This window comes from Aotus nancymaae, unplaced genomic scaffold (genome assembly GCF_030222135.1).
Source record: "Aotus nancymaae isolate 86718 unplaced genomic scaffold, 86718_ANA_hifiasm-v0.15.2.pri h1tg000008l, whole genome shotgun sequence".
Classification (NCBI taxonomy): domain Eukaryota; kingdom Metazoa; phylum Chordata; class Mammalia; order Primates; family Aotidae; genus Aotus; species Aotus nancymaae.
Window position 1 is genome coordinate 56,165,172 of NW_026988419.1, and position 16,026 is coordinate 56,181,197.

Here is a 16,026-nt window from a genome sequence, read left to right on the forward strand (position 1 = left end):
CCATCCCTGTGCCAGGAGTAGCTCCAGGTATTAGGGCTCTACAGTGCCACCAGATACACAAAAGAAGGGAGAGAGGTGTTGAGCACTAAACGGCAGAAATCTGCTGCAGTGTTGATTGCTTCCTTCACCTTGCTTTTACACTTTAGAGGATTTTGAAGTGAAAAGTTTAACCTGGGTTCGTATTTAGCCACTTTCTAGCTGTGTGAACTTGGACAAGTTAACTGCCTTTTTAAGCCTGAGATTTCTCATTTGTAAAATGGTGAAAATAATAATATGTGTTACTTTAAAGATACAATTTTGGTAAAGCTTTAAAAGGTTATTTATAAATAACAGAATTTAATTCAATAATATAAAACATCTATATACAGTTATTATAGTTATTAAGATTACTTAGTAATGTATCCTAGAGTAATTTGTTATTCCAGGATATTTATTTCAAGATATATATATTTGATATCCTCTTCATTTTATAATCTTCATTATAAAATTGAATCTTGGTATAGGTCATATTGGAGGTCTGTTAATTAGACATTGCCATAGCTGGTTACTGATAATAAGAGTGAGCTTTTGTTTTGAGCTACTGTGTTAAATAATTTATATATGTAATTGCTAATAATAACAGTTTTATCTTGCCAGGTGAGTATTTTGTGGATAAGAATACTGAAACTCAGTATGAAGGTTAGGAACAAAGTCATTGGCATAAGAGCTGAGTTCTAAGCTTAACCCTGCTTCTTGTTCTGTGATCTCGGACAGGCCTTTCTAGTCCTCAGTTTCCTCATTTGTAAAAGAGGGATAATATATTTTACAATGTACATTGAGTGTCTAGTATAGGGTGATAGATAGTAAATATTCAGTACACGTTCCTTTCTTTTGTTACTTTTATTGCCCAAGGGCCTTTCACCTTACAGTAAGAAGTCCTTTGAGGATATTATTCTGGACATCTAGCATCCCATTACCGTTTTAGACATCAGAAAATGCCCAAAGTATTCTTGTTTTTCTTTACTCATATACCATCTTTTCTGATTTATTACTCTACCGGTGCCTTACCATATTTTAAGCACATCAGTTAATTTTATCATACTGTAATTTATTAATCTTTTGAAATAAGGATATCTGTTCTGTTCTTTATTTAGAAACTCAGTAAACTATATAAAGGATGAAAAAAGAATGGTTGGAATATTCCATTTATCTCATTGTGGGCATTTGGGTGCTTAATTATTTAAATTTATTAATAACTTTATTTTAACAGTAGCATTAATTTGTAGAATGAGCTAGGAAAGTAGTTTTGCAGAGTTCCATGGAACCCATATGTAAGCATCTTGAAAGTAAGTGTGATCGAAATGGGCATGTTTTAAAAAATTTGTTTTTATATTGGTAATAAAGTGTTTTCATTCCATCTCTTCTCACGTGAGTACTGGGGAGTCTGGATTTTAAAAGTATTCAGAAGGGTTCCAGAGGCAAAAGGAAATAGAAAATATAGGTTTAAAGGCTTTTGTAATATAGAAGTGATACTCTTGCTCATAATGAAGAAAATGATGGTATAGGTTTGTACGTTTGTGTATCAGAATATTTAATGATGACAATTGCAACAGATAATTGAAGAAATACAATGCATTAAATTCTTTTGTTATTGAAAATAAAGATATTTTGTTATTTTTACCTAGTATTCTAAGGATTTTCCAGAATTGAGGAAGGCACTGAGGAATTATTGAAGTTATTGAACTGAACATCACATTTCAGAGAATTAAAAAAGATCATATTAGTCATATGAATAATCTTACACAGTTGTGCTTATGACCTTGGAGATATGAAGCTGATATTGAATGGGGCATATGGTAAAGCAAAACAGTGACAAAATAGATGAGTCAAGGTATAGTTTATTGACAGCAATGGATCCTATATTTTATCATACTGTATTCCTGAATAGGTTGAAAGAATTTAGTTTTGTTGCCCAGGGTCTGTTGCCAAGGCTGGAGTGCAGTGGGGTGATCTCAGCTCACTGCACCTCTGTCTCCCAAGTTCAAGTGATTCTCCCGCCTAAGCCTCCCAAGTAGCTGGGATTACAGGTGCCCACCACTACACCTTGCCAACTTTTTTATTTGTAGTAGAGATGGGATTTCACCATGTTGGCCAGGCTGGTCTTGAACTGTTGACCTTATGTGATCCACCTGCATCGGCCTCCCAAAGTGCTGGGATTACAGGCGTGAGCTGCCGTACCCGGCCAAAACTAAATTTTTAAGGGCAATGTTATGTTCACTTTTGAAAACTTTAGTAATAACATACCTTCAAAGACTTGTTTTCTGTTAATGAAATAGTTCATCGGCTGTAATGTGAGTTTTAATTTTCTTACATGGTTTATTAACGTTTTATACTCTGAAATTACATGATTTTTAGTTTTTAACTTAAAAAATTTGGTGATAGGGACCTCATAAAATTTGTCGGTCTTATTTCTTTGAAGACTTTTGAGTTATTAATGTTAGCTCAGGCTTTCCACATTTTCTTGAAAATTGAAAGAAAATTCCACCGAACTTCTTAACCTTTTTTAAACTTCTAAAATTTCTTGATAAGCAGTTATCAGATATACTGAAGATATCAAATAAAGATGAGATATTGAAAATTAAGGCTTCTCATTTTTTGTTCAAAGACAGAAGTTATAATATTCAGAAAGTCCAGCTATAGACATTTATATGTGGAAGAGAAGTATTTGCCTTGCCAGTAAGAGAAATGCATACTTTAATTTTTTATTGCTTTGTAAATGATCCTCTCCTCTATTCTTGAACACTTTTCTTATTTTTGTATGGTCTATAAATGAATCATGGTTTTGAACTTTTTTACATCAGTAATAAAAATGAAATTTGATTGGTTAGTAATAAAAAAGATTTTTTTTCATACAAACAGTCATTTTGTCATGACAATTCTCATTAACTGTAACTGTGTTGGCAAAATAGAAACCATAAAATGCATTTCACTGTTCTTATACACTTAGCTATTTTTTTTGCTGATTATATATTTTGTCTCTGAGTACTTGTATAAGCCAAAGAATTTCTTCATAATTTAATCTGTCTTTAGATGAAAAAAACAGACTTTTGGTGAGTATATTTATTCCAGTGGATACAGTATCTTTGAGTATTACAATGGTATTTTCCCCCGTGTGTCGCATTTCATTACCTGGTCAATTTAGAGCACTAATTCGAACTTTATTTGAATAAATTGTGTCATTTGTATAACATGAAGAGACCATCATTATTTCACTATTACTTATTAGCAGCTGACTCTTTAATATTCTAGCCTTCTTTTGATCTCCATATCTTTTAATTGTTAGCTTTAATGTTATAGAAAAAGGTTTTGGCATCATGAATTATAAGTAATATTTCTAACTTTATCATTTTATAAATTTTAAAAAGATTATATGTCAGTATTAGAAATAACATAAAAATAAAAGTTGCTATCTATTTTTTTATTAGATGTTACTATTTTTACTATTACTGTTCATTAAGATTGTAAGTTGGCTAGTACAGGAGAACTAGTTACATAATGTTAACTATTTAGGTGGCAAATGACATTTGTTTTTCAGTTGAAATTGTGAGTTGATGTATTTTCTATTTCGTTTTCTTGAGGTATAATTTACCCTTTTAAATTTATAATTCAGTGATTTTTAGTATATTTACATAATTTTGTGACTATTACCACAATCTTTTTTTTTTTTTTAATATTCTACTCACCTCTCCAATTAACACAATCTAATAGTAGGTTTCCATCACCTCCAAAAGAAACTCCTTGCCCTTTTACAGTCACTTCTCATTCCCACCACCAGCCTGAGTCAACCATTGCTCTACTCTGTTTCTGTAGATTTGCCTCTTCTGGACATGTCATATAAATGGAATCATGTGTTTTCCTTTGTGTCTGGCTTTTTGTTCATTGGGCATAATGATTTTGAGGGTCATCCATGTATTCGTGTTGTAGCATGTATCAGTACCTTGGTTCTTTCTTATTGCCAAATAGTATTCCATTGTGTGGATATACTGCATTTTGTCTATCCATTCACCAGTTAATGAATATTTGGGTTGCTTTCCTTTTTGACTATTGTGAATAATGCTGCTATGAACATTTGTATTTAAGTCTTTATGTGGATATTTATTTTTATTTCCCCTGGGTGAATACGTAGTAGTATAATTGTTGGGTTATATGATAAAATTCTATGTTTAACATTTTGAGAAATTGCCAAACTTTTCATAGTCCCACCAGCAATGTGTGAGAATTTTTAATTTCTCCACATTGGCTAAATGTTTGTTATTGTCTGTCTTGTCGATTATGGGCTTATTGAGTATGAAGTTGTATCTCATGGTGGTTTTGATTTGCATTTCCCTAATGACTAATGATACTGAGTATCTTTTCATTTGCTTTTTGGCCATTTGTGTATCTCCTTTGGAAAAACGGCTATTCACATTCCTTGCTCAATTTAAAAAATTGGATTATATTGTCTTTTTATTATTGGGTTTTAAGAGTTTCTTATATATTTTGGATATAAGCTGTATGAGTTTTGTGGAATCTTAATTGCTATTGTTATCATAATTGTCATCTGCATAAATAGAAGTCTAGTTCATATTTGACTGGGAGATAGATTCCAGTTATTCTCTAGTTTTATTTGGGCTCCAACTTTGGTTGTGAGAGGGAATTTCTGCCTTCTACTAGTTTTCCTGAATTTTTAATCTGTGTTGCTTTCTATCTTGTGCTTCTAGAATGCAGAGTATTAAGACCCATCTGCCTTAGATATTCTACTGTCTTCATTTATTCATTGTTAATCTGTGTTGGGTTTTTTTTTTTTTTTTTTTTTTTTCCGAGACAGAGTTTTGCTGTGGTTGCCCAGGCTGGAGTACAGTGGCACAATCTTGGCTCATTGCAACCTCTGTCTCCCGAGTTCAAATGATTCTCCTGCCTCAGCCTCCCAAGTAGCTGGGATTACAGGCGTGTGCCACCATGCCTGGCTAATTTTGTATTTTGTATTTTTAGTAGAGATGAGGTCTCACCATGTTGGCCAGGCTGGTCTAGAACTCCTGACATCAGGTGATCTAGCCACCTCAACCTCCCAAAGTGCTGGGATTACAGGTGTGAGCCACCATGCCCAGCCCACTCTGGGTCATTTTAATCTTCCGCTTACTACCTTCTTCCTCCAAATGAATGGGTTGCTGGAGATACTGAGTTATTTGTGGAATATTATTTGAGTTATTTGCCATAGTTCAGTACATTGGAATTGATTTGGTATTTTGGAAATTGTACACTGTTGTGTACAATTTTTTATTAGTTTTTATGTAATGTGTAGCACAAACAAAATTAAACCTTGTTATGTGTATACCAGATAATATTGTCATAATGAGGTAGACTCTAGTATTTTTTAGTGTTTTTAAATTAAAGCATTGTAAAAGTACATATAAGGAGAATAGGCCACATAGTACCTCTAAAATAGAACTGCCTTATGGGCAGTTACTTGGTTTTCTTAGTAATTGTGCCTTTAGCTCTTAGAATGGCGCCTGACACTTTATATGCATTCAGTATTTTTATTGAATGAATAATAAAACTGATTTGTGGCTTTGGCTAAATTTACTTTCTGAAATAAGATGTATGTATAATTTACTATACATATTTATATAGGTTGAGTATCACCAGTTTGGAAGTCTGAAATCTGAAAATGCTCCAAAATCCAAAATTTTTTGAGTGCCAACGTGATGCTTAAAGGAAATGCTCATTGAAATGTTTTGGATTTTGGATTTTTGGATTAGGGTTGCTTAACTGGTAAGTATATAATGCTAATATTCAAAAATATGAGAAAAATCCAAAAATTGAAAGACTTCCCATGTCAGGAATTTTGGATAAGGGATACTCAACCTGTATGCAACAAGCTATCCATGGATATACAGTAGACTCTTAAGTCAGTCAACAGGTTTCTTTTTCCTAAAAACTTGTGATGATATGTAGCCAAAGGAATAGTTCTGGTCTGTGTCTTCTTCCAGAAGAATCTTCTAGAATCTAGGACTACTTTTGTATTTGTGTTTAATACTTCCCTAGTTTGTCCTAGAATGTTTGCTTTCTGCTTCAGGATTTCTATTTTAATTGAAGGTAGTCTATATCTTTGTATCTATACTTGCTCGTAAGTATGTTCTTTAGCCTTAACCACTGTGCTACACAATACTGCCTTCCTTTTTTTGTTTTTTTTTACATTTATGGAAATGACAGTATGACGTTGCACTTCTTTATCCTCTATCACAAGCCACTTTCTGATGTGAACACTGATCTCTGACAGTTGAGGTGATGGGAAAATGGTTTTAAACACCTTTTGTGGGAAGAGTCACTTCTGATTACACATTCTGCATCATATCATTAAACATCCCCTATGAAACATTAGCTCAGGGGCATTACTATTTAATCATTTCATGATCATCATTGTCTCAGAAACAGTGTTATTTTTGACTTGCACTATAGTTTGCAGGTCGAATTGCTGTTGAATCTAATATATATAGCTCAAAATTTCAGTTTTGATAAAGTCTCATATCATATTTTAAGTCTAAACATCTTAAAAATCTATTTTAAATGAAACCTTTATATATTGTCTATAACTTGATGGGTTTTGAAAGTGGTGTCTATGTTGATATCACTGATACCATTAGTATAATATTTATGTCAAACTAACAAATTTCCTTCTTTTCTCTCTGTATCTTGCAGTAACTTGTCCATATTTAAGAGCTGCTGAAGGCTCTTTGAACGTTTTGTTATATTAGCAGTATTTGCATTTACAACTTTGGCAGGAAGCTATCCAAATTTGGAGATAGGCTACACATGTTTCTTGCTCCTTTTATATAACACTGTCTAAATAGTCTTGCTGTGCTGAGGAGATGACATCTATGAGCTTTTGGAATCTAGTTGCCTAAGGATAAACTGAGTTTGACTTCATTAGTGCACAATTGATAGGTTTGTGTAGAGTTATTATAGCATTAATCAATTTGATGGATTAGAAATATGACAGAACTGAAGCAGCATGTAATATTAGTGCCTATTATTCTACAAATTATGTCTTCACCTACATTCATATGCCATAGGAGTCATGTTGTACATCAAGAATGCAGAACTTAAAAAAAAAGAAACAAACAACAGAGGGCATCTCTTTTCATGGCCCTTCTCTTATACTCTGATATTAGATCATTGAGAGGTGGACTTCAGAATTACACTATTTTTTTAGATCATAGCACTTTCATACTTTGAAATACCTTCATTTGAATGGAATACATAGATATATCATCTTTTACCAGAATGAATTACCACCTAACCTAATACTTAAGAGAATACTACAAGAAATATATAAAGTCTTGAAGAGACTTACAGGTATACGTATGTGAATTTATTGGTTAGTAGTCATTTCATTAAAAATTATAATGGATTAGTAAAGAATATTGATGTTTTTGTTGTATTTATTGAAAAGCTTACAAATAGGTAACTTAATGATAATTAAAATGAATGAGAAGCAAATACTTATTTTGGAGGGTTGTGGGTATTGCTTTATCATGTGTGCATTTCTAACATTTATTTATGCGTTATTTATTTTATGGCTTTCAAAAGTCTAAACATGTCACTTCTTTTTGATTTTACTTTGTTCTCCAACATAAATACTTACGAGTTTTTTAAAGAAATATTCATTTGCATTAAGAGAACTCTCGCATTAAAGCCTGAAATCTTAAGCAGCCTCTCTTTTGCTCCTGGTAAATAAGACACTAAATGTAGAATAATCAGAGCCTGAGCAAAATTGGAAAGTAGGTAGAGAACTAACTGGACTTTAATAACTAATTGGATATGCACTTAGTTATGAGGTGCTCTGATATTTGCTTTATTTCTAGGTATTCTTTGTATCTGCAATATAGGGATATATTTCTTCTTTATAAAAGTGATAAAAATTTAATGCGTCTTTTGTTAGAGAATACTATTAGAATAGTAATTCTAATTTTAGAGAGTGAATTAATATAGGTCACTAGAGTACCTTAGAGTAAGTTACTGATTTGGAATGAAAGTGCTATAGTAATTTCTTTATCATGAAATAATTAATTCCTAAAAGGTGGGTAATTTTAATTTGGAACTCTTATAATAAAGATATTAGCTTAGCCTGTAATCCCAGCACTTTGGGAGGTTGAGGCAGGCGGATCACCTGAGGTCGGGAGCTTGAGACCAGCCTGACCAACAAGGTGAAACCCCGTTTCTACTAAAAATGCAAAATTTAGCCAGGCATAGTAGTGTGTGCCTGTAATCCCAGCTACTCAAGAGGCTGAGGCAGGAGAATCGCTTGAACTCGGGAAGTGGAGGTTGCAGTGAGCCGAGATCATAACCCTGCACTCCAGCCTGGGCAATACAGCAAGACTCTGACTCAGAAAAAAAAAAAAAAAAACCTATATAAAATTTAATCTTGGTTAATTCACATTTCATATTTTGTCATGTATTATTGTAAATGTAATTTTCAGTTTGCAGCAGTTGAAAAGCCAAGATTTTAATAAATAACCTTAGGACCACAAGAATTTTTCACATTCTAGGAATTTACCTCCTAGAAAGAGAGATAAGATATTGACATAATAATATGATAGAGTAGAAAATGGTACATAAGAAAAATACAGACTGCTATGGACAGTATAGATAAAGGAGAAATTAGATTTGCTTAGTCCTAAAAGCCTTTTTGATGGATGTCACATTTAAACTTGATTGAAAAAGGTATAGGATTTGGGTATATGGCAGTGAAGGAGTATTCTGAACTTGGGAACAATTTGAGTAAAGTCACAAAGATGAGAAAATTTGAAGTTTCTGGGTTGATACAAGGGTCTTGTTAGGTAGGTAGGGAGGTAGTAGGCAGGGATCCCCATTCTCCTCACTAATTCATGTGTGTTCCCTTCACAAGCTTTCTCCTTGATCAAAACGGGTGATTTTACCACAAGAGAGAAAGACTCTTCCTTGCTCCAGAGTACATGAATGACTGGGTTTCCTACAAAAACTTCAAATAAGTAGTTATGTAGTTAGAATGGTGTTCTCCAATGTGGAGTGGGATGTAGGCAGGAGCAAGGGGTGATTACTGACTTTGTCTGACCTTGGGAAAGAGAAGAGTAGAGAAGAAGTTGTCCTTTTGAATTTTGTCTTTTGCATGATAGGTATTCCCAAACCAATAAATCAGCTTTTTATAAGGTGTGGATAATAATTTTCATGATTCATAGATTTACATATGAAGACAGTTACAGAGCTCATTTCCTAGAATGTTACCTACATGGTTGATTTGTAGATTCATCGACCAGTTTAGGATTTTCACCTTTGGCATTCCTAGGGTATAGGTAGAGTTTTTTTTTTCCCTCTTATGTCATGCTTTACATGTAGTATGTGTGCAAGACAATCCTTTGAAATATAAAAGGAAAAAATATATAAATTATATATTTCTTACCTTTGCACTATCTCTTTATATACAATGTTTTATATTAAATATGTAGTTTACCTCAGATGTTACTGCTGTACCACTCCACACTTCAACTTATCTGATAAGCCATTTCACTGTTCCCCCTTTCCATGTCCTGTAACACTAACCCAAGAATCATCATTTACAAAAATCTCATGTCCTTATCAATAAAAATTTGAACATGTGGGCCTGAATTTAGAAATCATAAGGTTGTTAATTGCTGAGCTAATATATCATGCACATTATAAAACATACACTAAAAAAGAAAGTAGGAAGAGTTAAAAAAGATAAAATTCAAATTCCAAGTATTTTTAGGCAGCTATTTAATTTTTTTTTTGAGTTATGTTGTTAGTTGTAGTGTTGAAGTTGCTTGGGTAAAGTTTATTTTATTTTTTGTGTTTTGCCATGAATTTTTCTTATCTTCCCTGCTACATTCTTAGCCTGAATAGTACAGAGTAATAACAACAACGATGATAGTGCTAATAATAAAAACAAATGTTTATTCAGCCAACATTTACTGATTACCTGCTATGTGCTAGGTTCTAGGGAAGAAATGATAAGCAAAAATCAGACATGAATGCTAGATTCATGGTGCTTATTTTCTCGAAGAGGAGATGAACAATCAAATAGTTACTTAAATGTAAAAATACAGACGGGGGAGTGCATGCTATAAGAGCTTGTAAAAGGAGTGGTTGAACTATTCAAGGAGGTCAGTGAAGACTTCCCTGAAGATAGGACTGGCTACATAATTTGTGGTGCACAGTGCAAAATGAAAATATTAAAAAATTATTGGCTTTAAAGACTGAGACAGCAGAACATTAAACCAAGCACGGAACCCTTCCAAGTGCAGGCCCTATGCAGCTGCACAGGTTACATGCTCATGAACCTGGCTGTACCTGAGGAAGTGATTTTTGAGCTGAGATGTGACAATACCATAGGAGGGTAAAATTGGTAAAATTGTTCTAGGCAGAAGAAACAGCATGTGCATTCAGAAACTGGATGAAGGCCAGTGTGGCTGGAGTGCAGAGACTCAAGGTAGAGGATGTGTGTGATGAGGTAGGCTGGTAGAGAGGGTAACTTGAAAGGCCAAGTAGAGCTCTGTAGGCCACGTTGAGGATTCTGGTCTTTATTCCAAGCACCACACATAACTATTGATGTGTCTTAAACATAAGTTTACTTTTGGTGTGCTGAGAATACCAGTAACTTGCACTCTGACAGCATTGGACAACTTTCTTCCTCAGCTTCCATTTCTTACCAACCCCTTTTTTAGAAACTTTCAGTCTCACCTTCTATATTTATTCTAAGGCTGGCCCTTCCTTTAGGTGTGTTTAAATGGCCTTTCACATCAGGGAGTGCGTTTGGTAATAGAAACTGAAAGTAGGGTAGGTGAGTCATGACATTTTATTTACTATTGCAGTAGTTTGTGGTCTAAAACATTTCAGGTCAACTGAAGAAAAAGTGGTAAAAGATAAAAATGTTTATTATTGTTTTAAAATGATTTTTCTTTTTAAATGCTACAGATTTTTAGAATGTGTATTGTCAGCACCATTATTTTAAATCCTTAATCTTCTCTTTTATACATGCTCAGGAGCAAGAGGGGTGATTACTGACTTTGACCTTGGGAAAGAGAAGCGTAGGGAAGAAGTTGCCTTTTTGGACTTTGCTTTTTACATAATAGGTATTCCCAAACCAATAAATAGCTTTCTTTCTGTTAGGTGTGAATAATAATTTTCATGATTCATAGATTTACATGTGAAGACAGTTACAGAGCTCATTTCCTAGAATGATACCTGCATGGTTTATTTGTAGATCCATGCCCAGTTTAGGTTTTTCACTTTTGGCACTCCTATCGAATAACAAACTAGAGATTTTTTTTCTTTCATCATGCTTTATATGTAATTATATGAGCTCTGTCACTGATATAGTTTGGATGTTTGTCCCCTACAAATCTCCTGGTGAAATTTAATCTGCATTGTCAGAGGTGGGTCTTGGTGGAGGTGTTTGGGTCATGGGGGTGGATCCCTCATGAATGGCTCAGTGCTATGCTTGATAGTGAGTTCTCTCTCTGAGTTCACATGAGATCTCGTTTTTTTAAAAGAGAGTGGCACCTCCCCTTTTTTGCTCCTGCTCCTGCTTTTGCTGTGTGTGACACCTGCTACCCCTTTGCCTTCTGCCATAATTGTAAGCTTCCTGAAGCTCTCACCAGAAGCAGATGCTGGCACTGTACTTCTTGTACAGTCTGCAGAACCATGAGCCAAAATAAATCTCATTTCTTTATAAATTACCCGGCCTCAGGTAATTCTTTACAACTCCAACAGCCTAACAGAATCATGTAGGTGATGCACTTAAGTCAGTGATATTTATATTCTTTGATCTACTCATGAGAGAGAGAGGCAGCTGGTTATTCTTTGTATACTCTACCATTTCCTGACTACTGCATTATAAACTGCAATTCCTAGCTGCTAAGATAACATGGTTATATAGGTTTGTATCAGTCTACTTGCCTTCTCTTTTAAATCATAAGTTCTATTTGTGATGAAAACACTGGATGTTTTGGTAGAGTTACTTTCTGAGAATTTATTTTCAATAATGATTTCTGGGTTGAAACAGAGTTTATGTCTTGGATTGAGTAAAATATTCACCCTTTTCATCTCTTTCCAGCTTTAGATTGTAATAATAACAGAGCTTTTAGTATTTGTAGGCAGCTTCTTTAGTCTTATTTGCAGTCAAGTCGTATGTTGCAAACTTTTATTACTTTCATATTTGTCTTTTGATTGAGATCTAGAGAATCCATGGTGGTGATGATGAATTAACTTTTTTTTTTTTTGTGTGATGGAATCTTGCTCTGTCACCCAGGCTGGAATGCAGTGGTGTGATCTTGGCTCACTGTAGCCTCCACCTCCTGGGTTCAAGTAATTCTGTGCCTCAGCCTCACAAGTGGCTGGGATTACAGGCACCCGCCACCACACCCAGCTAATTTTTGTATTTGTAGTGGAGATGGGGTTTCACCATCTTGGCAAGGCTGGTCTTGAACTCCTGACCTTGTGATCTACCCACTTCGGCCTCCCAAAGTGCTGGGATTACAGGTGTGAGCCACTGCACCCAGCTGATGAATTAACTTTTAACTGAAATTATTGACCACATAAATTTCTGTTCATGTAAGAACTCTGTTATGTTACAGAGTAGTGAAGTAGCTTCTGATTTATCAGATAACACTTAAATTATGTTTAACATATGATTAATGCTAGTGTATGTAAAGGTTGGTGCAAAAATAATTGCGGTTTTGGTATATCATTTGTTGGATTCTTCTTTGTAAAACTATAGAACATCAGAATCATCAATTTTAATACAGGAATAAAAGTTTAACACAGTTTTGGGCAAAAACTGCAATTAGTTTTGCACCAACCTAATTCTTCATTGTTTTAAAAATTTATAATATATGTCTAGTATGTGCACAAAATAGCTACCCAAGAGTTAAAATTACCACAATTTTAAATTAGAATGTCCTATTACCTTAACATAGATGATAATATTAAGTTGAGTAAAACTTTAATTAGCCAGCATGTTTAGGGAATTAGATGGTAGGTTTAATCAAATAATCTTCTTTCTACAGACAGTTAACACCAACTGTATGCAAAGCATAGTACAGGGTGGGATACACAGATACACATGACACATCTGTGCTTCCAAGGAACTTATTTTCAATATTCTTAGAAATTTTTGTAAATTTTATTCTGATGCTTTATTGCTAGTTAATGTAATGCATGTAATTGAATCTTTGATGATTGAGAATTTTATAACAAACAAATTTCATTGTATTGTTTTTAGTATAGATGTAAGCAATATGAGTGTGCTGACCATACAATTTATCCTAAAAGGTTATTTTTTGAGTAATTTGCTGATGTCAGCTTTTTTTTGTTTCTTTGTCTTTTATTTTAAAAACTGTTATACAAGTTAATTGGGTTCTTACTGAAATTTACTTTGTTAAAAAGTTGACAGCAAAATACTTTGTTTTATTGCTGTTTTGGTATGCACGTTGAAATTCAGTAGCCCTTACATATATTGTGAGTAACAGCATACAAAACTATGTATAGTTCATTATTTACTTGATGTTTTCATGGCATTATCTCTAAATATTAGTTTAATTTTTGTAGCCAAAACCAAACTAAACCTTAAAGTTAACATTTGTTGGGGAGAAATGCCAGATACAGGTGAAGGGGAGGAAGGCAGCAAATCACGCTGCCATTTTTTTTTTAGAATTTTAAATTAAAAAAAAAAAGAAAAAATTAGATGACAGGTCGGGCGCAGCGGCTCACGCCTGTAGCCCCAGCACTTTGGGAGGCCGAGGCGGGCGGATCACGAGGTCAACCAAAAAAAAAATAAAATAAAACTTAAAAAAAAAATTGTTATTTATTACTACTACTGTGTTTTTCTTTTTATTCTAAAGCATAAGTAAAAACAAGGAGTTCCTTTTTCCCATTCCAGGGACTGCTTTAGGACATTTTAAATGATCATTCTTAAGAAAAAAATTCTTCACATGTATAAGTTTCTTTTAAAAAATCAGCCAGAATTATATATTAAAGTTATTTGTTGCTATGTCACAGATACTAAATTAGTATAAAGACAATTAGAAAATTGCCAATTATTATCAAATCTCATATATTTAATTGCTGAGAGCAAATGTAGTTACTGTATTAAAATGGGTGATTCTGATGTTTTATGGCTTTTACAAATAATCCAACAAGTGATATCCTGATACCCTGTGTATTCTGTTAGTGGAGCCATTGCTTCTTAATTGCAGTTGATTAGACAAAATTCAAATCTAGTGCTTTTCCCAAACACTGGTAGGTTGGTAATATTCTCTTTGTAGCCGCAGTCTTCTCTAGATGAGAGATTAAGGGTCAAGGTCAAGTTTCATTTCAGGCCTAAAATTAGCTTTACCTTATTTCACTTTGTAGGTACTTAATGCTTCATCATGCAACTTTGCTCTAATTATTTTTGTAGGGTAGTGTTGGTAGGGTCAAGGCAATGAAATCTTCTGGAATACAACAGGATTCCTCTGTATTTTTATATACTGCCAGATTGTGGGGAAAGATGGACAGCTTGATACAGATATATTTGATTCTTTCATACAGTGTATGCTTGAAATCTTACTTTATTAAAAAGTTTACTGTAGGCCGGGCGCGGTGGCTCACACCTGTAATCCCAGCACTTTGGGAGGCCGAGGCGGGTGGGTCATGAGGTCAAGAGATCGAGATCATCCTGGTCAACATGGTGAAACCCCGTCTCTACTAAAAATACAAAAAATTAGCTGGGCATGGTGGCGCGTGCCTGTAATCCCAGCTACTCGGGAGGCTGAGGCAGGAGAATTGCCTGAACCCAGAAGGCGGAGGTTGCGGTGAGCCGAGATCGCGCCATTGCACTCCAGCCTGGGTAACAAGAGCGAAACTCCGTCTCAAAAAAAAAAAAAGTTTACTGTAAAATATTTAAAATATTATTTCACTATATGTTTTGTAATGAATTAAACATCAGTATCATTTTATATGTATGAGTAATATTTAGGATGTGTCTTTGTTTGAAAGAAGCTAAAGGAATCATAGCACATGGGCTATTTTATTTTTTTAATTCTCATTTTTGATTGGCACGCTATCTTCCCCTCCTCCCTATAAAAAGCAATCACCAAACAATAAACCAAACATGCTTTTAAAACAAGTTATCTAACCTGCTTATACAGGTTACTGTAGAATCTAAAATAGTGTGATTAGTTGTCATATATAAGGCAACCTTAGCAATTGACTTTAAATGCTCTAGGTAAATGTATGTGCTTATTAATTTGATTTGTTATTGATAGGTTTTTGCTCTATGTGCCTAATTATCACTGCCTTGTTTCCACAGCCGCAGAACCTTGGCCTGAAAATGCTACATTGTATCAGCAATTGAAAGGTAAGTTTTTGTTAACAATTAAAAATGACTTTGTATCAAACTATATTTATTACGAAAAAATCCTCAGTAATATAATTTACTGCAAAGAGAGTATAAAATGTAAAGAAGGGATTTCCTTGTATAATTTGTCTAGGAGGTTTTTACCTAAACTTGTATCTGCCAGTGTAAACCAACTATTCATGGCCTATAAGGTCCTTAGTTTATTATTGACTCATTATATTGGCTGCTGTAGGCGGTGTAAAATGATGTGGTTGCAGGAGCAGTTGGCAGATTTACTGCACCAATAGCTGAGACAGCAGATTTTTGAAGTCTTGTGGTAAAATGGGCTCTCAGTAAAAAGGAACTGTTAAAATGTATAGGCTAGGATGGTTCAGGCTCCCTTTAGCAGCTCTTCATATATCATCAGATCACATTATGGACCCCATTTGGGGCTTAGCAGCCTGCTACAGTTGTCAGAAGACTGCAAAGTAATGAAGACTAATAGGCAGCAGCCCTAGTCTTCTAAGCATGGAATTTTTATTGCAGTGAACTTGTCATCTTTCTTTTGTGTGACAGACCTAGACACACTGTGCAATATTAACTGCAAGCTGGTTTTATATTATTGTGAATGCTTT

General features: G+C 34.2%; 1 protein-coding gene across 1 annotated transcript in view; it reads left to right on the forward strand.

Annotated features, from left to right (window-relative positions):
• The window catches only part of MTX2 (metaxin 2), a 57,315-nt gene that overhangs the window by 6,742 nt on the left and 34,547 nt on the right, over nucleotides 1-16,026 (forward strand). The window contains exon 2 of the mRNA XM_012471942.2: nucleotides 15,365-15,412. Within this exon, the coding sequence (XP_012327365.2) occupies nucleotides 15,365-15,412 (48 nt within the window). The remainder of the gene's footprint in view (nucleotides 1-15,364; nucleotides 15,413-16,026) is intronic.